The sequence below is a fragment of the Accipiter gentilis genome, chromosome Z (genome assembly GCF_929443795.1).
Source record: "Accipiter gentilis chromosome Z, bAccGen1.1, whole genome shotgun sequence".
Taxonomy (NCBI): Eukaryota; Metazoa; Chordata; class Aves; order Accipitriformes; family Accipitridae; genus Astur; species Astur gentilis.
The window spans coordinates 79,072,527-79,099,590 of NC_064919.1; the positions used below are offsets into that span (position 1 = coordinate 79,072,527).

Below are 27,064 nucleotides of genomic sequence, written 5' to 3' on the forward strand. Positions count from 1 at the left end.
GGCGTCCGGCATCCCGTCTCTCAGAAACAGTCTGTGAATTGGAGCGTAACAGCTTCCCTCCAGGAAAACCTTAGAGCTGCTTTGATCGCAGCCGTCACGGCATCTCCCACAGCCAGTGGGACTGTAAGGCAGCCCTTCTTCTCTGCTTCGCAGGGCTCTTCTCTTCCTTTTCTCCATGGGATAAAAATAATCCTTTTGTGTCAGCTCCATCACCGTGAGCAGCAAGACGTTTTATTCATCGGCAATTCCTTCCCTTCTCTCATTTAAACAATTCCCCATTGAGCCCATCAAATTAATTTGAGCAAGGGCCATTTATCTGGCCTGCCTGCCGGCGCAGGTGTCTCCCTGTCTTTTCTTTTGGAGGAGGCTGGTAAGTGGCACGAGTGCAAGTTGGGGAGAGGCTTGGCAAGGGCTGGGAGCTGCATGATGGTTTCGATCAGGGCATGCAGGGGCATGGAGTTCTGTAGATTGACGCACTCAGGGTCAGGAAACACGCAGGCAAGGCAAGCAAAGGGCTTTTTACGGCAATGCACTTGGGATGTGTTTTACAACAGCACAGACACAATCTCCCAGGCAGGGAGCTGCCCTCTGTGACTCCACTGGCAGCCTCAGCCCTTTCCAACCCAGGCCGGCTGTTTGGGGAAGGCTGTGTCAGGCTCTGGCAGCAGCTCAGGAGGAGTTACAGGGATGTGCCAAATCTCAAGCTGTTCCTCTGGCCCTTGTAGCCACATGTCTTCCTACTCCACATCATGACAAATTTCCTGCCTTTGTCACTGCAGCAAATACTACCGGGCTCTGCAATGAGGGACACTGCCCCAGAGTGCCCAGACAATGCCCAGGGACAATGTATGTAATATCACAAGCAAGGAAAAGCTGAAGAGCTTCAAGAAGAGTAAAAGCCCACTTTCTCCAAGCTCTGGGGCATTGCTGGGTTCAGTGAGACAATGCACAAACATGGCTGGGATGGGTCTTGCACATGAGAACTGGTGTCCAATTTGCCATCCCTGATGAGAGTCCTCAGGTGCCCAAGACATTGCACAGCCATGAGTTGGAGAGAATTAGTTACATTTTTCCATCTAAATTGTATGACCAGCACAAATGGAGGCCAAACCAACCCCTATGGAGATGCAGAGCCAACAGGGAGCTGCTCACCTGTGTCCCAGGGTTTTGAGGGCTTTGCTGGCCACAACACCTGTTGGATGCCTGCTCCACCCTGCTCACACCATGATCCAGTTCCTCATCCTTTCCCTCATACTATGGCTACCTCTTCCCTCTGCCCCACACCAGGACCTGCACTCTCATCCTCCCCTTCTCACTCCTCTGTCTGCCAGGATGGACAGCTGAGGGGCAGCACAGGGCCAAGATGGGATTTCTGGGCTGGAGTCCTAACAGCATGCACATCACTGCTGTGTCTGCCGGTTGTGGGTGAGTATCTCTCAGTGCCCCATTCCACTTCCTAATTTCACCCATTCTTCGTGGACGTGGCTGTCCCAGTTTGAAATTTTCGGTTTGATAGGCTGTGACATCCAACTGTCTTCCTGTGATGGACAAAGCAGGCAGGCAGGAGAGCCTGCCAGGTGCTGGACCCTGGCGGACAGGGTTGTCCATCAGCGCACCCCAACACAGGCTTCACTCCTGAGGTATTACTGTATTGCATATGTCCCAAAAGCACTCAGCAAGAGGGATGCACAGAGAAGAGAGGCTGTAGAAAAGAAGATCCATGGTGCCTATGGATACCTCTCACTTGGCTGCTGCAGGTCTCAGGGAAATGGGTGTCCTCACCCCACTTCAACATGGAAAGGAGCTGCAGCTTATCCAAGGAGATGCAAAGTTCAGGTCCAGGACTAGGGCTGCATCTCCCAGGCCCCAGCCACTGCTTTGCACTACATCCTCATGAAGAGCCATTGCCTTGCCCTTCAAACACACCCTGTGGCTCAGGGACTGAGCTAAGAAGCTTTCCTCCTCCACAACCCTGCGGCACAGCCAGTGCTCAGGAATAGCTGCACTCCTGAGAGCTGCTTGTGGCTCTCTGGCAAAAAAGCAGTTCACCCTCAGATGACCTGGAGGATAAGCATCCACATTGCCTCCATCAGCAGGCAGCTGTAATCACTTATGGTAGGGGGCTGAGCTCCAAATAGCCTCTGCAGGAGAGATTGCAGGCTGCAGACCTGCTCTCACACCCAGCCATTGTTGGGAGAATGAGACTGTCCCCAAAAGTCTCCCTTGCTGGCTCTGCCAAAGGCATGCTTTGAAAACAGCCTGTTCCCCTGGGGTTCCCTCTTCCTTTGTTCCAGGGCTGTTATTCAGGCAAAGAACTGGTGATTTCTCAGTATTCCAAATTTTCTGGAGGGGATTTAAGTCAAGTGCATAGAAATGAATTCACAGAGGACAGCTAAAGAAAGAAACAAGGAGGAAAGGTGAGGCAAGTGGCCCATGAGGCTGGGCAGTGACTCTCTTGCCATAAGGCTATGCTGTGCCCACTCTTCTGCTGCCACAGTTTTCTGTCAAGGTGCTGATGAAAGCAGAGGCTCCGGCTTAAAGAGAAGCTGTGCAAGTTGAACAGGCATATTCAGGCAATCACAGATCTAACCAAAATGCAAGCCCTTGAAAGACATGAATCAGGGCTCCTTCTCATGTATTAGGCATTTCCCAGGACAAGCAGTGATGGGCTTATCGTGCTGCAGAGGAGCAAAACCCAGGCTGCTGGGGCCTGGGGAGCTCTAGGATAGCGGGCACCAAAGTACAGACACAATCTGTTCACAAGGAAAAGGATGCAAAGCCTGCAGACAAAACAGTTTTTGTGGCAACATAACTGTGCCAGTGTGGAGAAATACAAGGGAAGGAGTAAAATAAGGCCCTACTAAAAACCATTTTGCTTGGCCAAGTTCAGATTTCAGTTACTCTTGAATACCCAGAGGAAAGCAAATCCAATGGACACAATAGATTTATGTCTAGAGAGGGGCATTTAGCTCAGTGACTTGACTATTATTGACTTCAAAACCAAATCCCCCTAGCATTTTTCTCCAGACCCCTAGTATTGCAAAATGGAGCAGTCTTGCATCACTTTCAAGCATGGGCAACCCTTTTTATTACACAGATCTTCAAAGAGGAAACTAGAAGCCAAAGCCAGTCCTCCTGGCTTTGTCAGTGTCCCCCTAACAGCAGACAGGACCTCACAGGATGACACTTGCACTTTAGAAATAATTTATAAGTATTACTGAATTTTCTTTAAATGGGACCTTTTCTTGCTCCAGTTGTCAGTGCTCCCACTTAACATACCACACACACTTCATCCTGACTGCTGGGAATTGACTTCAGCTTAAAATAACTTGTAGATACACTGATGTTGTCCCTCCACAAACACCCTAACAGAGCAGTCACAGAAAGTGACTTTACACCACAAAAATAAGGTTGAAGACACATAGCCAGGAACAGTAAAAAGAAGAAAAAACAGAGCTCTTTGACCTTTGGGTTCAGCAATCCTGCAGTTACACGAGCTCTTTCCCTTCACATAGTTTGATGCAACCCTGAATTTATTTCTCAAAAAATGAAGAAAACTGATTTAATAAGAGAAGATTCAAGTCCTTTAGATCTACTGCTGGGTTGTTTGGGTTAGCTCTCCAAACAGTGCTAGTGACTAAGGTTGCCAAATGTCTGTCTGGGATCCAGAAGTCATTGTACCTGTGGTGTGACACTCTTGGATATCTGGATTTGTGCCATAAAGCCACTCTCCTATGCACAGTGGATATCTCCAGGGTCTCCAGATGAATATGCAAAGGCTTCAGTTCTGCCCAAGAAGGGCTGGAGCCTGCTGGCTCATGGACCATTTCCTTTCGCAAAGAAACAGCTTTCCAGGACTAAACAGTCCCCTCATTTTATCTCAGGCTACACTAGATTGGGAGATATCCTGATGTAGGACAGTGGAGGACGAAGGAATCTTCAGGGGCTGTGAAGGTCTTCTTGCTAATGGGTTTCCAAGCACAGTGGCAGGGCAGGAAAGCAAGTCAGGGAAGAAGCAGGCGGAAAGTGGCAGGGGAGCCTGCTTTTGTCAGTACCTGTCAGTAAATGTTGATTTACAGTTATGAGTCAGAGATCTGCATAGCAGAACAGCCGCAGATCGCAAGCAATGCTGCTTACACCCTGGCAAGATGCACACAAGCAGTATGGCTTCTTGCTGGCCTCAGCGTGTGCAAGGACCAGCATGTGCTGACAGAGGGGACTGTCAGAGCAACCACCCCCAGCCCTTCCTGCTCCAAGGCAGGCTCAGAGCGACCTGTCCCTATGGATGTGTCTCTAACCTACTCTTCTTGAAGGCCTCCAGCACTAGGTTTCCTTCCCGTACCAAGGAGTCAACACTGGTGCATATGTCCTTACATGGCCTACACAAGCGACACAGAAAGCTGTGAAAGGGCAGAAATAGGGTTTCACGAGTCCCTGGATCCACCCCATGGTGCTCAGCTCTTCCTCTAACAGTACAGAGACCAGCTATCTGCAACTAGCCTAAATAGCAGGGGAGGAACTGAAAGGAAATTGAAAGCATTTGCAAATCTCAGAGGAAGCAAAGCCACCAAGCTGCAGGTCAGTTTTTATGAGACCTAAGCTTATTTGTGTGTGCCTCCTTATCAGGGGGCCAAGCTGCATCTGGAGGAGGCAGTCCTGATATAGGCAAGGCACAGCAGCACTCAACGCCAAATTCCTCCAACACTGCTTGTGCTCTGTGCTTTTGGGTCACTGCACAATTAGCCAGCCCCGAAGAGACACAAGGAAATCAGCCACTGCTTGAACAGCACAGAAGCGACTGCAGGAATCTCAACGAGAGAGGAGCATTTGCATGAAAACAGAGGGACTAGGAGTTACACCACTAGAAGAGCAAGACTCGAGCCATTTGGAGAGGAGGTGTGAGTGCTTTTCTCTCAGACAGAATGATACCACATGAGAGCTGTTGAAATAGAATGTTTGGGGACAAAATGTACTTTCCTCAGTGCTAAAACACTCACCAGTCCAGGACTCATGTGACCTTGTAGAATCTATCTAATCTGTAGCTTCCTTCTGTAAATACAGTCCCACGTGCAGGACTGTACCTTCTGGGACAGAAGGAGGGAGTTCAGGTTCTTCTTTGTGTGCTGGTCAGTTCATCCCTCACAGCTACTACAACACCTCCCACAGCTACAGGAAAACACTAAGAACACAAACAATCTCCTGGTCCTTAACTCCTTCAGGTTTCTCCCTGTCACCCTAGGTCATTGCAATGGAAGGCTACAAAAAAAGTGAGGTTCAGGATCAAGCATCCCACTGTCCATTCACACTGTCCTAGCTTAGTACCAGCTCTGGACCTGAGCTGCATCCCACTGAGCCTGGGTTTAGGGACAAAACCAGGGTCCCTTATTGAGAAAGTACTGTGTGCAGTGGGTGCTGCTGGGGAGTATGAGGAGGAAGCAACCTCAAGCCCCAGGAGATAGTGAAGGAGGCAGTGCTGGGGAGGGGGATAGGCTGAAGAAGAGATTCAGCCACTCTCCTACTGTCTCCCTAAAACTTCACACACTTCCACCAGTCTTCCCCAAATCGCCTTCCCTCCTTCACCTCCTGAAAACCCCAGCATCCTCCCACTGTCCATCACAGTCCCCCAAATCCTGACTGATCCCTCCCAGACCCTGCCGTCAGATATGGTCAAAGAGCCAAAGTGCTTCAGGCAGCAAAACTCAATGCCCCTTCCTTGGCTAAGCAGCCTTGGGCTGGATCTTGTCAAGGGCAAAATCATCAGGGCTGCAAAGAGGCAGGGGGGCACAGTGGGTTCAGAGGTGACGCTGGTGTGATAAGGCACAGAGAGAGCAGAGCAGCTGCCCAACACGTACACATGGATAGTTAGGCTCAGAGCCACCCCATGCCCGTCGCTTGTCCCCACACCACAAGCGGCTCACAGGCAGCCAGCATTGGACTCACAGGTGTGGGCTGCAGCTCCTGACCCATGCACAGCCCTGCCGCTACATCCTGGGATGGGCCAGCAGCTGTGTTCCCTTTCCCACTCCACTCATGCCCAGCTAGACCCTGTCAGCCAGGATTTACTGCCTGGGAAGTAACTCAATTGTCCCCAGGGGACAGAGAAAGAGGTGACTTGCATGTGAAGAAAGCAGTAGCAGGAACAGAGACTGAGACAATCATCCTAGATAATCCAAGACAAATATCCAAGACAAGCATCAGGCCAAGAAGCTGGCTGCCTCCCTGGCTGTCAGCCTGGGTACTGGCCAAGAAATCTGCCTTAGCCTCAACAAATACTGTGTTGTAACCTTTCTTTGACCTGCTTTCTTTTCTTCTAACACTCCGCTGTGGTCTCCCAACATTTCTAAAAACTCTTCACACTTTTTTTGACCATTTCCTGCTTACTTTTGGGATTGACAGGGGTTGTGCCAGGCTATTTTAGCAGTTTTTTAAAAACAAACCAAAGCCCATGAGCAGCTACATTCTTCTGACTGTGATGACAAAATGCTTTAATTTCTTCCAACCCTCGAATGAAACCCGGAAGGCTTACTAATTAAACAGCTCTGCCCCAAACTGATTCTTCTTACAGCAATGCTTCCCTTGGGTGAACTCAACCACCAGGGTTGTTACAAATTAGGAACGATACTTTATTAGTTAAACAATTCCTGCCTGACAACTGCTGCAATATTTAAGGAGCCCTTGGAGTCCAAAAGTGGCTTGGACGACAGCATAGAGCCACTTGTTCGTACTGCTGCATCTTAAAATACTGCAAGCATTTCTGCCCCACCTCTAAGCTCTGAGCAGAAGGACCCAAACTACTTTCACCAGGTCTCCCTGCACAGGACAATATCTGTTGGCACAAACTTTCTGCCCAAGCAGGGCTGGGAGTTCAGGGAGATGGGTGTTTGTCATGGCTAATGCAGGACTGTGCTGATGGTAATTTGATTGTAAACCCACCTTCAGCAAGCTCTGCTCTCTGCCTCATGGTTGCTTTTCCCACAAGGTTTGGGTTCAGCTGTCTTTGCCTCCCCCCAAACTCCATGCTCACCAGGCTCTTGGAGCTGGTGCTTAGCAGTTGGGTAGTGTGTTCTCAGAGGACTCACACAATCTAGAGACAACAGCAATAGGCACAGAAAACCTCTACCAGAATCATATCTTGTAGAAATAAATACAGCTCACCACCTCAAGGCAAGGGGATATCTCTGTTCCGCCTCAGATACTTCAGCCTGTGGGGCTAGGGAGGGGTCCAGGACCCAAATCACCAGGGCAAAGACATGAGGACATCCGCTGTGCTCGGTATGAGCGCAGGGACCTATGTACCCTCTCTGCACACAGATGTGCCCTTGACACAAGTGCCTGACAGGTGGCAGAGCCCCTGCCCCCAGCTTCCTCTCAACAGCAAATGCACCTTTCACATGTGCTACTAAATGATTTAGGAGGCCAAAACTCACAGGGAGTCTTAGGCATTTTCTGAAGTTTTTACTGTGTGTCTTGGTGAAAGTCACTTCTGAAAATGCCGCCTGAGTGCTTTCAAGAAGTTCCCCCCTTGGCATATTCTGCCAACTGTTCATAAATGAGGCTGCACTAACAATACTGACATCAAAACTCAGTGTATTAAGTAACACTTCTTAAAGATCCCAAAGTGTTTTACAAACATGAATTAATTAAGCTGCAGATCAACCCTGTGCATTATTTAAAGAGCTCTTGAACCTCCCCTCATAGCTCAAGGACATGAAGAGAGGAATGAACCAAGGTCTGACAAGAAATCAGAAGTCCTTATCCTCCCTATTTCCACTTATCCACCACACCAGCTTTAACTAACAGGCAAACCATAATAAATTCAGAATGGCTGAAATCCCACCAGGATGAAGTTAGCTCAGTCTTTCTTGGTAAGCCCTATCTTGGAAGCCCAGCAACAGCCAAGGAATCTGCAGAATATGGAGCAGACAGCACCGTGTCTATTTTAAGGGGAAGAATGGGGTTTGGAATGACATGTGGCTATTAAGAGCTCTCTCAAAAAAGGGTGGTTAGTCTGCTATTCATACTTGTCAAAAGCAGCTATCCATCCCAGCTGTGTGGGAAACTGGTGGAGAAGCTTCAAAGGCAAACCCCAGTGTAAAACAGAGGGCCAGTGGGACCTGGATGAGTCTTTGGCTGCCCTGTCCTATTGGCACCTGAGTTCTGCCAGACCTCAGCAAAAGGCACCTTCCTGTCTCCAAAGGAGTTGACAGAAACAAGACCAGACAGCTGAGCTCGCAGATGCTCGGGTTGGTGTGAAGGCCCCAACCTCCAGAAGCACTGGTCATGGCTTGTCCTCCTGGGTGTCAGGCAGGTTTCCCCACTGGGCTCCGTGGGGATCAAATGCCAGAGAGAACAGACTGGGGTACCCAGGTACCAAGCCAGGCACAGCGAGGTTTCTCTATCTGCAAGGAGACAGCTGGGGTGCCAGGACTCCCCTGCACAGTTTTGGACCCTCTCCACTTACAAAAATCTATGGATATTCTGTGACTGTTAATGCAGCTCTGGGGACTCCCAGAAAAGAGGGAGAAGCAAAGTCATTTTACAGAGGAAAGCTGGCTGCACAGGGCAAGGGTTTAAAGACCACACTGACTTGATCTTCAGAGGAGCCAGGATCAGTACTCTAGAAGTACCTCTGACTCCCCACAGTGAGATGATACTCTTGCAAACATGGTTGGAGGTTTACTGCTAACTAAGGACACGAAGGCTGGTGCTGACACAGGAAGGAGGTGGACAGGAGGATGCAGTGGATGGCACTGCCTGTTCTGGCAGGGCTTGACTTCCCTCTCTTAAAGCACCCTCTCGCAGAAGCTAAACTTCCTCACCACAGGGGCGTGGACACCGGCATTTGGTGCAGCAGATGCCACATCAGCCACAAAAGATGGGCTCAGCAACCTAGCTCATTTGTCGACTTGTGGCACAGAAAGGCCTCTGAGCTGGCTGGGCCAGATCTGCCACTTTGCCACCACACTGCATGTCATCTGTTTTAAATTCTCATCTCTTTTAGAGAAGAGCTGGCTGTAGCCAGGGGACCTGCACACATCACCAGCCATGCCTGAGCATCCCTCCTTCTTCTCTGCATGTGCAGGAAACACTTACTTCTGTGTTTAGTGTCTCTTCAAACCTAACCAAACAATCAGAAGACAAATAGCTTAATAACATCAGAGCAGCAGAGTCCATTTCCATCCCGTTTATATGTTGCCTGGGCTATGGTACCTATTGGTTTAAGGTCAGCAATAAGTGATTGAGACACTCCTGAACTCACAGTTTAAACTGCTTTGTCAACATGCAATTTGCCTCTGAAGAAAGTTGGCAAAGAGAGGTGATGACATTCATACCTGCATGGAGGGCTGCTGCTGGCCTCCAGGAGTGCAAGGAGACATTCAAATTCATTCTGACCCACAGTGTAGTATTGCTGGGTGCTGCTCATCCCACAGCTGGGGTGCAGAGGAGAGCAACTACGTTTATGTGTATGTGACCCATCTCCACTGCTGAATCCTTAGGCAGCCAGGGTCCACGGCAGACACGGTACTTGCCCATGCCCAGGAAGGACTCATAAAGCAACCAGGAAACATGCCCTGAGCCAAGCTGATGACAGCCCTGAGAGCTTGGATGGTCTCAGGCTGCCATTTTGACTGAAATAGAAAAGCGTGAAGCATATGAGACGTTCTCCTCCACAGCCCTCACACCCAGCCCCAAACAGACGGCCACCCTACTGTGTTTTCTATGCCCTCTCAGCACAGGGAAGATTCACATTTCCAGTGGTGTCTGGATGAAGGATCTTTTTAAAAATCATTCAGAAGACTGGAGTGACACCATGGTCATTAGTTCCTGGCCAAAGACCCTGCCTAATACAGTGGGTTAGTAGAATATATAAAACCTTTGGGGGTATATAAATAAAAGATGATCATCTTGAGAGATTGCTTTCTTGCATCAGTTCTAAAAAGCCTGAAAGTGAAAAAGCTCCACTTAACAAGAGACAACTGGATATGAGAATTACATGGACTCAGAAACAACACTGCATTTACAGCCATTCAGCTCATAGCTGGATGAAGCCTAGAAAGAAAGTCTAGTAAAGGATGTGTGTAAGAGAGGTCATCATCCTTCACGACTGGCTCTCATGGCTGGGTGGGAAAAGGGGCTTTACCGACTCACAGAGGCACATGCATCTCTTTGCTGTCACTTGAGACAAGGATCCAAAGTGTCCTCATAAATTAAAGATAGTGCTTGCTCATTTACAGGAGAGGTGACAGGGTGGTCAGGGGACAGGCTTTGATGATCCAAGAGCACAAGAAGACAGGCAGCATGGGCTCTGTGGGAGGACTCAGGAAGGAGTTGGGATGTCCTTTACTTGGTTTCAAGGAGTTTTGCAAATAAAACCCAAGCTCAGAAAAGATGTGAGCTTTTGGAAACAAATGAACCTCTGCAGAGCTTCTGGGCTTGTCTGGGCCATGGTGAGAAAGTGCCCACAGACAGCAAACACCCTTCCCACCAATCCCTGCTCTGGCGCAGGAGTGAACTGAGTCTTCTTACTTTTACAGAAACAGAAGCAGGGATCCAACATGCCAGACATCCTACCTAAAAGGCTTGAGGTAATCTTAAGCACCTTTCTAGAGAGAGCAGCTTTGCCAACATCATTGCACAGAAGGAGAGGGGACAGTGGTAAGGCACAAAGAGACCTGCGGTGGTTTGGCACCTCCATTAGGGGAGTACAGGTCATCCTTACCTTGGGCATCCTGCGCAGATTAGGAGAGAGCTTCAAGGAGGTAACGTGGCCTCGTTCATCTCCAATGATGACAATAGGGTAGACAGGGTTAAACTGGATATGGGTTATTTTATTTTTCTTCTTGGCCACCACTAGCTGGGTGCAGAGAGCTTCATACTTATTAACGCTCAGATCAAACACATGGGCCTGGGGAAAAAAAGGCAAAGAACACAGAAGAGATTAATCAGGCAAGAACATCCCTCAGCAGCAGAACAATGGCTGGAGAAATCAGAAAGAAAAGGTCCCATGGAAAGGCAGCCTCAGCACACAATTACCATCTGCACTCAGGGCCTTTGTCCTCTTTTAAGTAACCAGTGTGCAGAAGCTGCCTGCTGCTATTGAGGAACTGCCCCCCTCCTGCAGGTACTCATGGAGTGAGAACCAGTTCCCTGCTGTGGGTGCAAGCTCTTTCCAAGACCCTTGGCAAGGCTCCAGCTGATCTGGACTGAAGAAGGCTCAGAGCCAGCACTGCTAACTCCACAGGTCTTAATCTTCCTTCTCAATGCTGCAAGTAATGAGACAACCAGGTGTTAAATCAGAGCCTAACACAGATTGATGCACAAATTGGGGAATGCCATCAGAAATACTTATTATCCCTTATTGCAGAGCTTTCCAACATTTCCAGCCTAATAATAACATTAAAGACTCAAACCAGTAATTAATAGAGAAGTGATGGGAGCATGGACAGTATGATTAAGAGCGTACCCTGGGGTAAAGCCAGGAAAGCACAGACAAATGCATGGTACAGGACAGCTTGGGGCTGGCAGCCCACTCCAGTCCAGCTGCTTCGGGTGCTATGCCTGCATGCACGTCCTTCTCCCATAGCATCAAGAGAAATGCCAGGTAAAGATTGGCTAAACAGGAGAGGTGAGGATGGAGGGAGATGGACCCAAGGCCCCACTCAGGTGGGATTCCCACTGACGTGGACTTCAGACCTATGGCACTGATACAGCAGTGACACAGACCTGCCACATCACCAGCTGCAGGATAATGCAGGTTTCCTCACGACTCCAGAGGGAACAGTGGTAGTTACTGGAGAGAATGTGTTAACATTATCTTCCAATAATTGCAATTAGCTCCCATCATTGTTACAGTGTGCAAAGGCTAATAAAACATGACGCCCCTGTCTTCTCTGGTGCTGAAGCTAGCAGTCTCCAGCATGCTGGACTCCCACCTTGAATCCATCGTGGAGACTTTCAGCCTTACATTTCTTTTCCCTTTTCTGACTTCAGAAAAACTTAGGAAGGGAATATTTTATGCTAACAAGTACAGTGGGAATATGGGGGAAATTAGGACTGAACTACTTGTACATCTCCTGCCAGCTGTGTCTTGTTTACCAGCACTTAGGAGACAGATGAGACATATTATTTCAACATTGTGCCATGCTCACAGTTTAAATATAGGAAGTATCTGAAGTCGGGTGGGGTTACCCTATAAAAGCTTATTCCAAAGAGGTGGAAGGTTTTGTATCAATCAGTACATGTAGTTTCCCACGACACACCAATGAGTTGGTGAACTCTATCTGAATCCATGTATAGCAAGGAGCTGGGCAATATGCGAGCACACGTCCCAAGAAGACTCATGAACTGCTGCATCTTCATAGGACTCGACATCTAGCAATTTGTGATGTCCATGGGCAGGAAAACAAGATGAGGAAGACACTCTGCAGACTGAAGTAAAATAAGACTTTTCCAGACGGGGAAAAGCTTGAAAAGCATACAGGGTTCTTAAACATATTTTGAAGAAATCCGCGCGGTATAATTCAAGAGGGAACCCAAAACATTACCACAGATGAGAATCTGCAGTTTGGAGAGTCCTTTCCCACTCAGCAGAAGCACCGGTGGAAAAGAAGATTTCATTTTTATCTGCTCAAAATATCAGATGCCAGCATTAAATTTTGAATCTAGACCTGACACTTGAAGTCCCACAGTCCAGCCAAGGTAATCCCAATTTCCTACCTCTAGGCATAAATAAAGGTGGCTGCCCTGGCTTGTACTTTACACCTGCTATCTCTGAAAAGGAACAAGCTCTCTTTCAAGCATATCAAACCCCCATGACCTACACTCACTAAAGATTTAATTGCTTGCCTTCACGGAACACATTTTTATTAATTTAAGGGCATGATTCACCCCCTCACCCCCACCAATGGTGTAAGCTCAATGCTTAGTAACTTAAGAGTCTGTGAAATGCCCACTGCTTGAGTAGCATCAATTAATCTAGAAAAAAAAAGCAACATAGAATTAGCAGCCAGGCTTCTTTTTGGCAGCCAGGTCTGCACTGCTGTTCTATAAGGCTGTCAGTGTATCACACCTGCACACCCTACCCAGCACTGAAGTGGAGAAAGATGGTATGTCTAAAGACTCAGTGTTGGAGTGCTGAGCAATGCAAATTACTCTGGGTGAGCCTGTTTTTCAAAAATGTCACTGACAGCCCAGACAAGCACAATGCCTGGGACAAGAACTCGAAACCATCAGCAATGTGGAGAAGGTCAAAAGCAAACAAGTTTATGAATGTTCCTACTATAAAGCTCCTCTTTTATGAGCTTCTAAACAAATGGGCTTGTTTTCCTTTGCCAAGGGAATCATGGAAAAGAACAAACTATTTCAGTTCTTCAGCTGGAAACATCAGCCTCATATCAGCTGTCAGACACTCCATATGGAGGGGTGGGCCACAGGCGTTTGGAAGGACTTCAGAAGCTTTGATTTAGAGGCTTACAGGCACTCTCAGGAAAGAGGGAAATGGGATCAGACCAACACTATTATTGGTGCCTTGGGAGTAACCTAAAATGGGCACAGGGCTTCCCACAACACTTGAGACAGCTTAACAGTGCTCTAAAGCAGCAGAGTTGCATGTGACCAGCACAATCTGCAGATCTGACTGGGGCTTGGAGCAGGGTTTTCTGCCCAAAGAATGGGAGACTGAAAACATGCAGCTCTCCCTTGAGGTTCCCATGAGCTGCTCTGCTGGCTCAGGTCCCACAATTAAGGATTATGGAGTAGGATCCAGTTGGACCTCCCACCCCAGACACTCAACAGCAGCACACAGCTTCCCTCCATCCCACTGCCCCAGTGGTCCCTATCCCTCCAGACTATAGATCACTGCTTACATGCAAAGACAGCTTCCCAGGTCTTACAAGATGAGCCGTCTCTGAGTATATGACCCAGAGAAGTGCAACCATGACCCACAGAAGTGCCACCCAACTGCACATGTGACTCAAGTATCAGACTCCTGGGGAGCCAGGATGACCAGAACTAGAGCCACATCCAAATGCTCCCTGTGGAAAGCAGGTACCTCCATAGGACACCCTTCTTCTCAGGGCAGGCAGTCATCCAGCAGCACCCAGATAAGAGCTGCCACCCAGACACTGTCAGGCAGCTGGTGAAAATTGGCATTTTTGATGAGGGCTGATAATTGTATAACTTTCCACACGTGGTGGATAAGCTTATTTACATAATCACTGACATACAATGTGCTACATCGTACTGGGCTCCTACAGCTCACAGGGCAGGCCTGCTTCTACCCATTCGGCTCCCGATGCCTCACTCAGTACCATAGCATCATCCAGACTTTTATCTCCAGCACCACAGCAAGGCAGTGATGTTTGTCAGAACACTGACACTTCACGGTTCAACAAATCCATGGGAAACACAGTAACTTGCTCAGGGTCCCTAACAGAGAAAGTATAACTTTGATGGGAAGACACCATATAGCAACACGGTAGTGCGGTGTCCTGTGCTGGGACACCAGCTTGAGTTTTAATGGTATTGAGAACTGTGTAGGAACAAAAAGCATGTCAAACCAGTAGCCTTGGCAGAGCTTACAAACCAGTGAGGGTCATCCTGTGAATAGCCCCTTCTTTCCTGCCAGCTCTGCATGCCACTTCTTCTCAGGCTGTCTAGGCTGGTCTCATCACTTCCCTCCCTGCAGGTGCTGAGACCTGGGGCCATCACACTCACTCACACACACTCATCCAGGAGCAATTTAGAAAATACAGAGTGGAGGTTTCAAACCTCTGATTTTCAGCCCCCAAAAAGTGTTTCCACTGTGGTGCATGTCCCCAGAGAGAGAGCTGGAGCCTCCTGACAATTAACTCACTTTTACCAGATACCTTCTGCAGACCCTGTAGAAGCAAATCAGGGACCTGCAGAGTTTGCAGCTCTGTTGCTTGCAGACCACTGCAGACACCTTCACTCTTTCTGCTAATAAGCATTCAGAAAATGAGAAAGGGCATTTCAGTTCTTTTGTTACAGAGTCCTTAGGAACGATATATGTCTACCTTCTTAGAGGGATATAAATCAGACTTCAAGAACAAGAAAACTAGGGATAGGCACAGGGAGAGACGTAAAAGAAATCTGAAAATGTCTGAAACAGGAAATTGCAAGAACTCTCCTCTGCTTCCCCCAGCTTAGCTGCAGATCCCCAGGGAGAATAAAGCATGGGGCAGTAACCAGTGACCCCAACTGCTATTTTATTTATGGTCCCTGTGAACCTGTGTGCCCATCCTAGGGAAGCGTGGGAGGACATGTACCACCCTCCAAATGAAGCCCAAGCTGTTGAGCTAAACAGTTCCTTGCGGCATGGAGATTTATGAGCTGTCATCAACAATCATCAAAAGAAACCTAGATTCACAATCCCAAAGTGCTGGACAGTCTGATGGTGGGTATGCCAGGCAGATGCTCAAAGCAAACTTCTCCTTGATGGAAGGATAGCAACTCTGGTAAGTCAGTAGCCCCTGAAAAGGAGCATTGAATTTAAGCAGATGCCCAGTTATCTCTAAGATGGGATCAGGTGAATCCTGCAGTCTCTGTCTGACGCTTTTTATTCAATAAGAACATTTTAAAATTAGGATCAGGGTAACAACAAAGCCTCCATGCTTGATGTACAGGCAATAATGGGTCTAACTCTGCTGTATTACAGTTGCAGAAAATACTTGACATAAATGAGCTGCTTTGATGCCTGACTCTCAAACAGCCAGAGAAGAAATCCAGCTCCAGTGATATCCAGACCAACAGCTCCTCTGTCTATGAATCACGCAAATGTATTCCACCTCCCAAAGTCCAGTGTTCCCCACTAAGGCTCCACACGGCTGCTCTGTAAGCATGGCACAGTGCACATCCAAGCCTATTATTGTAGCTCCAGCATGAAAACATGTTCAGAGTGTGGAACATCTCATTTCTCCCCATCCGCTCTGCAAACCGTACTTACAGCCTGAAAGTCAGCCCAGGCTCTCATCTGGTCAGCACCTCCAAGGTGACTTGGACCCCTCTGTCCTTATACTCTGCTGTCACACCCTGTCCTGCAGCACAGCAGCCTGGCAAGCCCAGAGAGGGAAATGCCAGGGGATCTGGGTGAGAGCTGGACCCTCCAAATCACACCACCTGAAAGCAACCAACCTCTCTGCCAGCAGAACAAACTACTTGACTTTTGTGGCCCATGAAAAAGGGAGCTGAAGAGCTACTTTGACCTATTCTGCCTTTACTGCATGCCTCGAACACACGCTGTGTCTGCAGTGGCTGCAGCCTTTGCTGTCCTTTTCATAGAATCATAGAACATAGAATCATAGAATCATTTAGGTTGCAAAAGGCCTTTAAGATCATCAAGTCTGACCGTCAACCCAACACCACCATGCCCACTAAACCATGTCCTGAAGTGCCTTGTCTATGCATTGTTTGAACACCTCCAAGGATGGTGACACCACCACTTCCCTGGGCAGCCTGTTCCAATGCCTGACAACCCTTTCAGTAAAGAAATTTTTTCTAATATCCAATCTAAACCTCCCCAGCGCAACTTGAGGCCATTTCCTCTCATCCTATTCATCAGCAGTGGTCTGGGCAATGCTAGAATGTTCAAAAACAACCTGATGGCAACCAGAACCAAGGCTGGGGGAAAATATATAAGTACGTAAGAACAAGGCAGATGTACCTGGTAACTTGGCAACAAAGAATAAAATCAGTGCAAGAGCAAAAGGTGAGGGATAATTTAATATCATGCTGCCCTTTACCAGTTGACATCTCTTTCACTGCTTTGCTTTCACTGTCCTTGTGATGGATTTACCTCATTTCCTTGACTGAATCATGTTACCATCCATCTGCAAACTCCACGGATGATTTGTTTCAAACTCTCAGGTAATACATTTAACAACTGAGCAGGCCAGCCCGAGCCCCTGTCTAGCACCAAGACAGCTGCTGGAGCATCCTAAAGGCACTGGGCAGGCAGGGCAGCCCCATCTTGCATCAGAGCCAAGCTGCCATGCAGTGGAGGCCTTACTTTGCCTGATTTCTGTACTCCCACTGCAGCTAGAACAGCCTCCCATACAGTTAATTTTCCCTAGGAGGACATTTTTGAGTTACAAATAAGGGTTGTAAGACAGTCTTTGTTCTCTCTGACACCCAGGGCAGTCAGGGGCTTGGCAGGAGGAAAGGAAATCCAACTCAGAAAACATTCATTGCCTCCTTGCTCCTGCATTGACAACACAGGAATGCTGGTCCTCAGCTGCCCCGATACCAGCACCAGACAGACCCTAGAATTTACAGGCTTTCACAGCACTTTCATGCTACTGGCAAAAGGACAGACCCCAGCTCTGTTACAGGTATGTTCAGAGGTAGCTTTGAGCTCAGGAGAATGAGCCAGCATCTGCGAAAGCTGCTTTTTGGGCTGAGCCAGCTGAGCTTTGCCAGCAGAGAGCTGGCTGCATGTCCCAGGGTACGGGAGAGGGCTAAGCACATCCCTCTGCCCTGCAGCATGCCAGCCTGCTGCACCAGGGTGCGTGACAGTGGGGAAGAGAATGTCTGTGTCACCTGGCTTAATTGTAGAAGCTGCTTCACTGTAGGGCTGCATCTCTCAGCTTTTCCTCATTCATTAAGAACTGGGTCACTCCCAATTTGACATGGTAGGAAAACAGCCTCAGCTGATTTGACTCAACTCCCATGAGTCAGTAAGAAATCAAAGCCTCAGCATGTAGAAAAGCTGCTATTCATTCAGACAGGCTAAGGACTCTTTGACCTCTTCTGAGAATCCTATTCCACTGTTTTACAAGAAAGTGCTTGTTTATCTGAGCTAACTTCCTCTGCAGTCACCACTTCTGCCATCCTGGCTCTGCTCTGAGGGTCTCAGTGATTAGGATAATCTCCTTCATGTCTTGGTCCTGCACACTTCTGAATGCTGTTATCTGGTACTAAATAGCTGAATACATCCTACCCCTGAGCTGGCTGCACTTCAGTCTGGTCTAGTATGATTCTCTTACTTTGTCCATGACTTTTTTTTTTCCTCTTTAACATTAATAGCATGCTTTGGAATGAATCACGAAGCCTCCTTCTACTCTTCATTTTTGTACCAAATTTAATGTTACTTCCAAATCACTTCTGAAAGGTGAAAGTCAAACAGAGAAACTAATCTGTGCTGAACTCGAGCAATAGCTAGGCTGATGATAGCAGCCCATACCTCTGTGCTATACTGCAATCCCTTCTGCAACTACAGAGATGACCCTTCCTTAGAAACCAGCACCCAAAGTCAAGCCTGAGTTCTCATTGTGCTCATGGGGTGACTCTCCCTTGCATCTCCCAGGGTTTGACTCAGCAGCACAGTGTTAGCGAGAGCGCAGCAGCGCAGGCAGTCCCTGGCCCTAGCCTCCCTTACAGTCCTGCTGCTTCCCAAATTAGTGCTCATTTCATATTACACATTTGGTTTGTGTCTTTGTTGAATTTCATCTCACTGATTGCAAAATGCTGCTGAGGTCCTTGAGCTCGTTTACAGTTTCAGTTCTGGCACCAAAGCACTTGTAAGTCCTGTCCGCTTAGTCCCCCTACAATTACTGTTGGGTTTCAGTGCCAACCCCAGTCCCTGAAGCATCCCTAGCTGCACTGCACACTCTGCTGAGGATGACATGCCACATGCACCTTCTCACCTGCCTTGTAGTTTGCTTATGGGCTTGTGTCAACAGTGTTCCCGAAGTCAACCTGTAAGCATGTATTACATCTCCTTCCTCTGATCTACCAGGCCTGTTACTCTTAAGAACAGTATTCTAGCAGATTTATGTGGTACAGCCTTACTAAAGCCTTACTCAGCTGGCTGTTCCTTGATCTACCCGTGCTTATATATAGACCATTCAGTGATTAGACCCAGGATCTTTCTGGATAGCATATTTAGGCTGCCTAATCTCTCCTGCACTGTCATGCTCCTGAATCCTGGGCAGAGTCTTTCCTCCAAGTCCTCTGACACTTCTCTACTCTGCCATCCCATCTCAAATACCTGATGAAAAACAGGGAGACTGTTTCAACCAGTCTCTTATGTGCCCTGGGGCAAAGCTCCCAAGGCTGTGCTACGTGAATACATCTCAGCTGTGCAAGTCCCCCTGTGCTGTCTCTACTGTGACCCACAGCCCAGCTCCTGATGTCAGGCTGAAACTATGTCCTCATAGACTAGGACCAAGCTCTGTCTCTTCATGTGTTGGCAGGGTCCTGGCAATGCCCCACCACAGAGAATCAGCACTGGAGGCTGGGGCATGGGCAAAGGCAGGCAGTTGCACAAGCAAGGGCAGCATCAAGTCTGATGTCACTGCTCTCTACCACCTGCAGCCCTGTGGCAGGCCAGCAAAGCTGTTCATAAGGCAGATATTGAACTGTCACGGTTTGGAGACTGGCATTTAAAATGAACCAGCACAGATTTCACGTCATTATAAAATGCCAAGCAATAAACATCAAGGTTCAGGAGCTGCTGTCTCTGTATAGCAGGATGGGGCAGACAGCTGGAGGCTCTCAGTGGCCCTAATGCCAATTGTGCCCACTTGCAAATTGAAACCTAAGTGAGGGGCCATTCTTAGCAGTGGCTGATAATGAAGAGCTGGGAGGCACCTAGGAGCAGCTTTTTAAACTCTCACAGATACTCCTGATGGGCTCTGTGCCCCCAGTAGGTTTTTATGCAAAGTCTAACAGGTGAATCAAGGAAATCTTTGGAGATGCTGCCCAAGTAATTTTTTCATTCACATATGTCCATGCAAGCAGAAAAAGGCAGACTTGGTTCCTGTGTGGCTGAATGAACTAGTTAATATCAGCAGGTGGGTTTCATCAAAATGCTGTATTTCATAACCTGAAAGAGCAATAGCTCTAGTAATGAAAAACTGGCTTGTGAGCTTCTGTGTAAGAAACAATTCCTGCAAAGCCACTGACAAAAGGGGTTTACATTTATCAGTTTGACTTTGCACTGAAACTGACTACTGTGCTGACAAAGTCACCTCACCTGCAACTCGGTATCTAAGGGATGTGAGTGAGCAGTAGTGTCCTGAGGTGCCTGATGCACATCTTGGGGCTTGGAGCCCACCAGAGCATCCTATGATGGGATGGGAGCTGCAGCAGGATAGAGGTGAGGGCTCAGACCCTGCAGAGAAAACCAGTCTTCCAGACCAGCTTTATTCCCTAAAAGCATCTGCAGGGGGAGAAGAAATGCAAGTCCACAGAGAGCCTCATGGCTGGGGTAGGAGAAGGGAGGACACACCAACTGGGACAAAGTAGAGGCAGCATTTATTCCAGGGACTCTGCCCATCTACCTCATTGATCTTTGATGTGCCACCAGCCCTTGTTTTAAAGCAGACATAAGTCTGCCCAGCAGTCCACATCAATCTCAACGATTCAGCAGGGAATAAGAAAGAGCATTTTAGGTTTTGTGGCAGAAGAAAATGAACAGTTTTACCGGAAAACAACCACTTATGCTGTGAATGCAATTTCAAAGCCATTTTAAGAAAGCGCTTGCCCACTTCAGCCTACTCAAAGGTCCTTCTGGGTGATGGCAAAGGGACCTGCACTCATTTAGTGTTTTTACACCCCAGCAATTGCCCCAGCCATGGTGCAGAGAGCCAGGAGATGCCTCATCCCAGCCCTGCAGAGGTAGCAGGGGTCCCATAAGGCATGGAAAAACCCCATGGGCTACTGCAGAAGGGTAGGAGGAAAGACTCAGATGTGTCAGGGACATCTGTAGCCGTGAGGGGTTCACAGTCTTGACTCCCATGGGCAAAAGCATCAACTGATGCTGAGAGGTCTGCTGGCACCCCTGATTCATGCCCTACAAGGAGAGGCAGGATTAGGTCCAAAATACCCAGTGAAATATTTGCAAACCTGAAAGGTTTAGCAAGCCTCTTATCTGCAAAATAGTTCATGGTTTTAAAGACAGAGTTTGGCTTTTGCTGCCAGTCAATGCTATATGGGCAGTAAGTCTCTGCAAGTTGCTGTATGAACACACACACATGCCAGCACTAAACAAGTTTTTCTCTCCTAGCTGGGAAAGGGTGAGTATCATCAAGACAAAAGGCATTTCTTTGGCATCTTATCCTGTAAGTGAGATACAACAGGAACCTGGTCTTCAAGACTTCACATACAAAAGAATTGATCAGTAAAATATGTTTATGTAAGCAGGAAAGGGCACACTCACTTCCTGAGCAGCAGAAACCATTAGCTAATTTCCTGAAGGTTTGGGTCATTTCAAGTATTTCACATCTTGAAAGGTCAACAGCTTCAGTAATGGGGAAAAGCCCTGGAGCATATGTCTGAATAGCTCTCTCTGCAGAGTGCACATTTGGATGGCATTTATCTTGAGGCTATCAATATTTACTAAAGAAGGCTATAACACCACCTTGCTCTTGCTGCATTAGTCATGAAGGACACAGACCACAAAAACATGAGAGCAAATGGACTTGTACTTAGTGCATGCTCCCAAGCCTGTTGTAAAACCTGTGGGATTCTCCTTCTCACACAACGACATTTCATAGCGGCACAGGGTTAGAAGGTAATTCAGGTTGGAAGAGACCCCCAGCAGACTCTGCTTCAACCTCGTGCCCAAAGCAGGGTCAGCTCTGAGGTCAGATGTGGTTGCTCAGTCTCTACCCAATCTGGTCTTGAAAATCTCCATGGACAAAGATGGCACAACCTCTCTGGGCAAGCTCTTCCATTACCTGACTGCCTTCACAGTGAAAGTTTTTTCTTACATCCAGTCCAAACCTCTTTTTTCAACTCATTTCAGCTGTTGTGTCTCATCGTCCCTTCATGCACTGCTGTGAAGAGCTTGGCTCTAACTTCTTGATGACTTCCTTGTAGGTACCAGCAGGCTCTTGCTGGATTCATTCTCCAGGCTGAAAAAGTCCAGCTTGACCACGCCATTACAGCCATTGTATGGGGCAGCTGTGAACCACAGCCTGAGATCCAGCCATCTGGGGCCACTTGTGACATGGATGTCTTTGGCTTTTTTAACAGGGAAAACAATTCATGCATGAATTCAGCACAAGCATCTGCATGCCTCGAGTGAGCCAGAAGCAGAGGTCTGTGGCACTGCCCCTGTACAGCACAACCTGCCAACACCATTTCCTTATTTAAGGAAAGTAAGTAAAAGAAGCCCAGGAATGGAATTTCAGAGATGATTCCCCTTTTTACATGTTTCTTTTTTTTTTTATTTCTGCTTCAAGCTTAAGTTTGAGATGGGCTTAAAGCAAACTCCCAAAGGCAAATCCTGCTGAATGCTGCAGGGATTGAATACCACCCTTCCCCATTTCTCTGCCTTCTGTCCTTATGATGAGCTGACCAACATCCCCAGATTTCCTGCACACTAAGTGTAAGGGTCCATGTATCCAAATCTACCTCCACTTTTTTATTATTATTTCCAAAGCAGGTGTCTCATCCCAGCTAGCCTTTTTCTTCATGTCAGGCTTTTATCATTTACAACCTAAACTAAACTAGGTGTTCTCTAACCTCATTTTACTTCAGTGCTAATCACATCAGTATCTGCACCCAGGTCCCTGTAGGAGATGGCCTGGAGGGACCACAGAGCTGCTGCCAGCCAACTGAGCTGCAGGACTCATGTTTAGAAATAATAGATCTCCCCTCCTGTCTGCTTTAGGAACCACTGTGGAGTCTTCAAGGAATGCAAGTGTCATCTGAAATGCAATCACAGAGGAAAACTGCAGTGGACTTAGCACATTGATTGAAACCAAAGCAGAATGCTCTATAGCAACCACTCTGAGTGCATCCAGCAGAGACTAGCTTCCATAAAAACAGCTTTCTGTCCAGTCCTTTTAAACTCAGGCCACTTATTTAGGCACCTAGTTATAGAATTGGGATTTTTTTTTCCAGGCAGTGTTGGCATGGATGTGCACGTCTCAGTGATCATTTTATTTTATTTCAATTTTCATTGCAAATCATTTATGCTCATTCTGAAATAAAATGGCCATCGGGCAGAGCGAGAGACTAAGGAAATTACCCAGAACATGATAAAGAGCAATAGTAGCAGTCAGCATCCACTGTACCAGCAGCAGAACACACACATTCAGGTTATTTATGAAGAGGTGGTGCTGTCCAAAGAAGATGTTCAGCTGCCAACCACACATTTTATTATCATGCCCTTGATATTTACAGTTTTCCTTAAATCTCCACCTCTTGGATTCATGGGGATTGAGAGATTTTTAGATTCTAAAATAACCCAATTTCCAAGTCAGTCTTAGGAGTTATGGGGGTGATACACACATTTTGGTCACATAGCATCAGCTTGAATGAAGAAATGTGTTTTTCAAAATATGCCAGGTATGCCTTTAAGACTGCAATTAGGGCTTGTTTTTAAAACAACCTCCAGGCAACCTTCAAGTTTTGCAAGCATAATTATGTGCGGATGCAAAGCTAAAGGCTGTTTATGAACAAGAGGCCTTTAATGTTTTATTTTCTGGCTGCACGTCCTGTAGTTTTCTGTATCATAGAATCATAGAATATCCTGTTAATATCCTGTTAATGTAGATTTTTTTTCCCAGCATTAATGGAGACTGCCTTTTGCGAGGCGCTGAGTTATTCCCAAGAAAAGCGCTCTGCTACAAAGTGGAATATGTCCCGGAATGAAAAGGCTGTAAACAACTATTTATTCCACTTCCACTGCAGATCTAGAGGTTCTGTTCAAAACAGAAACTAAACCATGTCTCAGACACACCCTGCTGCAAACCAGTGTGGTTAGCGGCTAACACAGAGGCCCAGAATTTCTATCAGCATCAGTCCTGGCCAGCCTACTGAAATGAGAAGGCAAGTCTTGCCTGGAAGATTTCCTGGCAGCCAATCTTGTCAGAGTTGGGGATTAAAAGCATAAAGCAGAATTAGATCCTACTACATTAGGATCTAATTAGGATTACTGAATTAGATCAAAGGTAGGATAGCCAAGGTGAGATATGCTGGGTGCAGTGCTGCCAAGTCAGACAGCCTTCTGTCTCATACAGATCCCAGGCCCATGGATACTGCAGCTAATGTGACGCTGCAACAACACAGCTAGAGTCACGGCAGCAGTGTCTAGGACAAGCTAGGGGTGGGATGGAAAGACCTCATTGCACAAACTATTGCCAAGTCCACAGAAGCTTCTCTGCAGCAGGTAAAGCTCTGACAAAGAACCTGGCCCAAGCAAGTAGCACGAAGCCTCCCTAGAGATGAGGCATCACTGCAGAAACTTGACCACATGAGTAAGAAATCCAAGTATGCCCAGTGTTTATCCTCTATCTGCTCATGCTGCCCCGGATGTATCACTGCCTGTAGACATCTCCATCCTCTTCCCCACAGTCAGGCTCCAAGCACAGCTGGGGTACCCACAGTTCTCTGCACTGCTCACCCCAGCACTCAATCAAAGCTGTGAATGTCAGCAGGACCCTTGCCAGGTTTGAGGGCACACACAACTGCCCTTGTGGAAAACAAGTCAGAGGATGTGTAACACTGAATGAATTCATTTCATTCATGCAGGCCCTTCATTTGGTATATGGGAGAATGGAGAGAGACAGATCCATGAACAAATGGCCTAATCCTGACCCTGCCTGTCAGGGAAAAGCATCAACACTGCTTTCTGTAGGTTGTAGCATCTTGAACTTTCCAGGGAGACCAGGTGCCCCAGTGAAGAGATTTCTATTGCTTAGCTTGGGAGTGACAAATGCACAGCCTGAGACAGTGTATCAGTGAAATGAATTTTGTGCTATAACATAAAGGTTAAACTGCAATAAAGTTGCCAAGGCATCAATTCAATGATAGAGATATATAAAGGCCATCTTTTTGCTAGAGTAATTTGGCCAAACTGCACAGAATTTCCAATTTTTACCAGCAAAACATACAGCCCATGGTGACAGAGCAATGTGGTCTTACAGTACAAAACCAGTGTTGATGGATAGCTATGTGCCCTGGCTACTTGCCAGGCCCAAATTAACCATCTGAGCTACTAGTAGGGGCAAAAATATAACTGCCATGATCTCAATATTAGGACTGGTCTAAGTACTTCATTACCAAATCATTAGTCTTGGAGACAGCCTCACACAGTAGGAAAATGTTGATTTTATTTAATTGGAACAAAGTTCTATTGGCTAACCCTGGGCATATTACTATAATTGATTTTTTAATATCTATATAAGTATATAACCACTTTATTCTATTGCTTCTCTATACCTTGGAAGTTCAGACCTATGACCTGATGTTAGCTCGTACTAGGTGTGCTGTGATCTGTAGCATCATTTCTCCATCCCCAGGGATGCACTGGTCAATAAGCTGATTTAACATAGAGGGAGTTAAGTGTTTTTTCTCCTGGCGTGTGCAAGCTGCACATCTGCACTGTTGTAGTCAACACAAGAGCAAGCAGGGACTTGCATGCATTTGCAATATCTACCTTAATGCAGCAGGAGTGGCAATGAGAAGGAGCGAGCAATTCATACCCAGGGATGTGCATGCCAAGGGCAGGAAAGCATAGGAAAAAGTAGCCTGTCCTTGAACAGGACTGCAGCAAGGTTTGACTTGCTTATGCTAGAGGTTGTGGGGGCTTGGCCCCCAAGAAGCATCTGTGCTTAGAGGAGAGGGCCCACATGCATTTCTGATGGGTTTGTCAAGGCTGCAGTGAGATGTGCAGCTGATCCTGAGCATGTGATAAAGGCCCTTTGATTTGTGATTTAATATCAGCTGTTTGCATGATTGGGCTGCAGCTGAGAGATTACTAGCCTTGTTGCTTGTAGGGGTGTGGCAGACCTTAGGGGGAGAAGGAGTAAGAAATGCTGCTGTTCAGGTTTCCTTATCTCTGTTGCTTTATGACTTCTGTGTTCTCTGTAATCAGACTGAGCAAAAAGGAATTAATAGTTTCAGGGCCTTGAGCTACAAAAATGAACCTGTCATCCTAAGGCAAGCAGTTCAGGCAAGCTGCAGCCAAGTCAGTCCATACCTGTACTGGATTCCTGCTGGTGGGGGATCTGCAGCTCCCTGACATGCTTGGCCAGGACTGGGCTGACCCATCCCCATGCTCAACCCTAATCTCCCTTGACTTTCTCTCAGCTCAAATCAGAGCAGTGTTGCTCCCAGCCTCTTACCTTGCCATCAGTGGTGACTGCAGCAAAGACTGTGGAGGAGTAAGGGGACCATGCAACATCCCCTACAGCAGAATTCAGATCATAAATAAACATCGGAGTCCTGTAAAAAAAAGGGGGGAGGGGTGTGCAGTGAGAAGAACTCATTTAAACACATGCTGCTCTGGAAGTGAATCACTGAGCTATAAAAACTTTGATGCTCCAGCATATGTTGTTCAAGGCCAGCTGCAGAAGTGGGAGGTTGGGTATTTCCCTATGTCAGATACCAGCCAGGGTCTGAGCCAAAGGCAAAGCAAAGCTGAGCATCAACCCACATGGGTCAGGATTGGTCCTGCTGCAATGAGAAGAAAGGTATAATGTTTCTTTCTTTCTGAAAGCATTTTGAAAGCTTCCCTCCAACTCACACAGCAAGATGGACTCTCTCTGGGTAACAATCATACAGGAAAAAGTGATTTTCCCTCTCTGGACTCCTGAAAACAACATTGAATATTAGAGCAGTATTGGCAACAGGAAATATTTGACTCTGACTGATTTACAACAAAATCAATTTCCTGATTGAAACCAGACATTCCTCAACCACTAACCCTGAAATTCATTATGTATTTTTAAATGTTCCTTTTTTTTTTTTTTTGTCTTCCTGGCTCTTAGGGGGTGTCTGGCCCCTGAGGCCATCAGCCAGCCCCTGACATTTCTCTGTCGTGTTGCTCCAGAAGAATAACTCTGACATAGTAGTTCCTGCCTGAAGAAAGCCAGGCCCGAAGCGAAGCAGTCAGGCTCTGTGCTCAGCTGCACTGCTTGGCAAGTTCCTGGGGTAGCCAATGCTAGCTAAATCTTGTACCTCATACCCAGTGAGTACAAATCTGAGTCATCAGCCTCCAAAACAGAAATAAGAGGAATTAGCAATAGCAACACCTAAGAGGAAAACTGAGACTGAGGTATAAGCAGTGTCGACATATGCAGCTGGCATGTCA

At 47.3% G+C, this 27,064-nt stretch overlaps 1 protein-coding gene across 1 annotated transcript in view; it reads right to left on the reverse strand.

Moving 5' to 3' along the window:
- Positions 1 to 27,064, reverse strand: part of DNAI1 (dynein axonemal intermediate chain 1) — a 149,130-nt gene that overhangs the window by 19,464 nt on the left and 102,602 nt on the right. Inside the window, exons 18-19 of the mRNA XM_049795142.1 lie at positions 26,097 to 26,196; positions 10,721 to 10,906 (exon numbers count right to left, since the gene is read on the reverse strand). Of these exons, the coding sequence (XP_049651099.1) occupies positions 10,721 to 10,906; positions 26,097 to 26,196 (286 nt within the window). The remainder of the gene's footprint in view (positions 1 to 10,720; positions 10,907 to 26,096; positions 26,197 to 27,064) is intronic.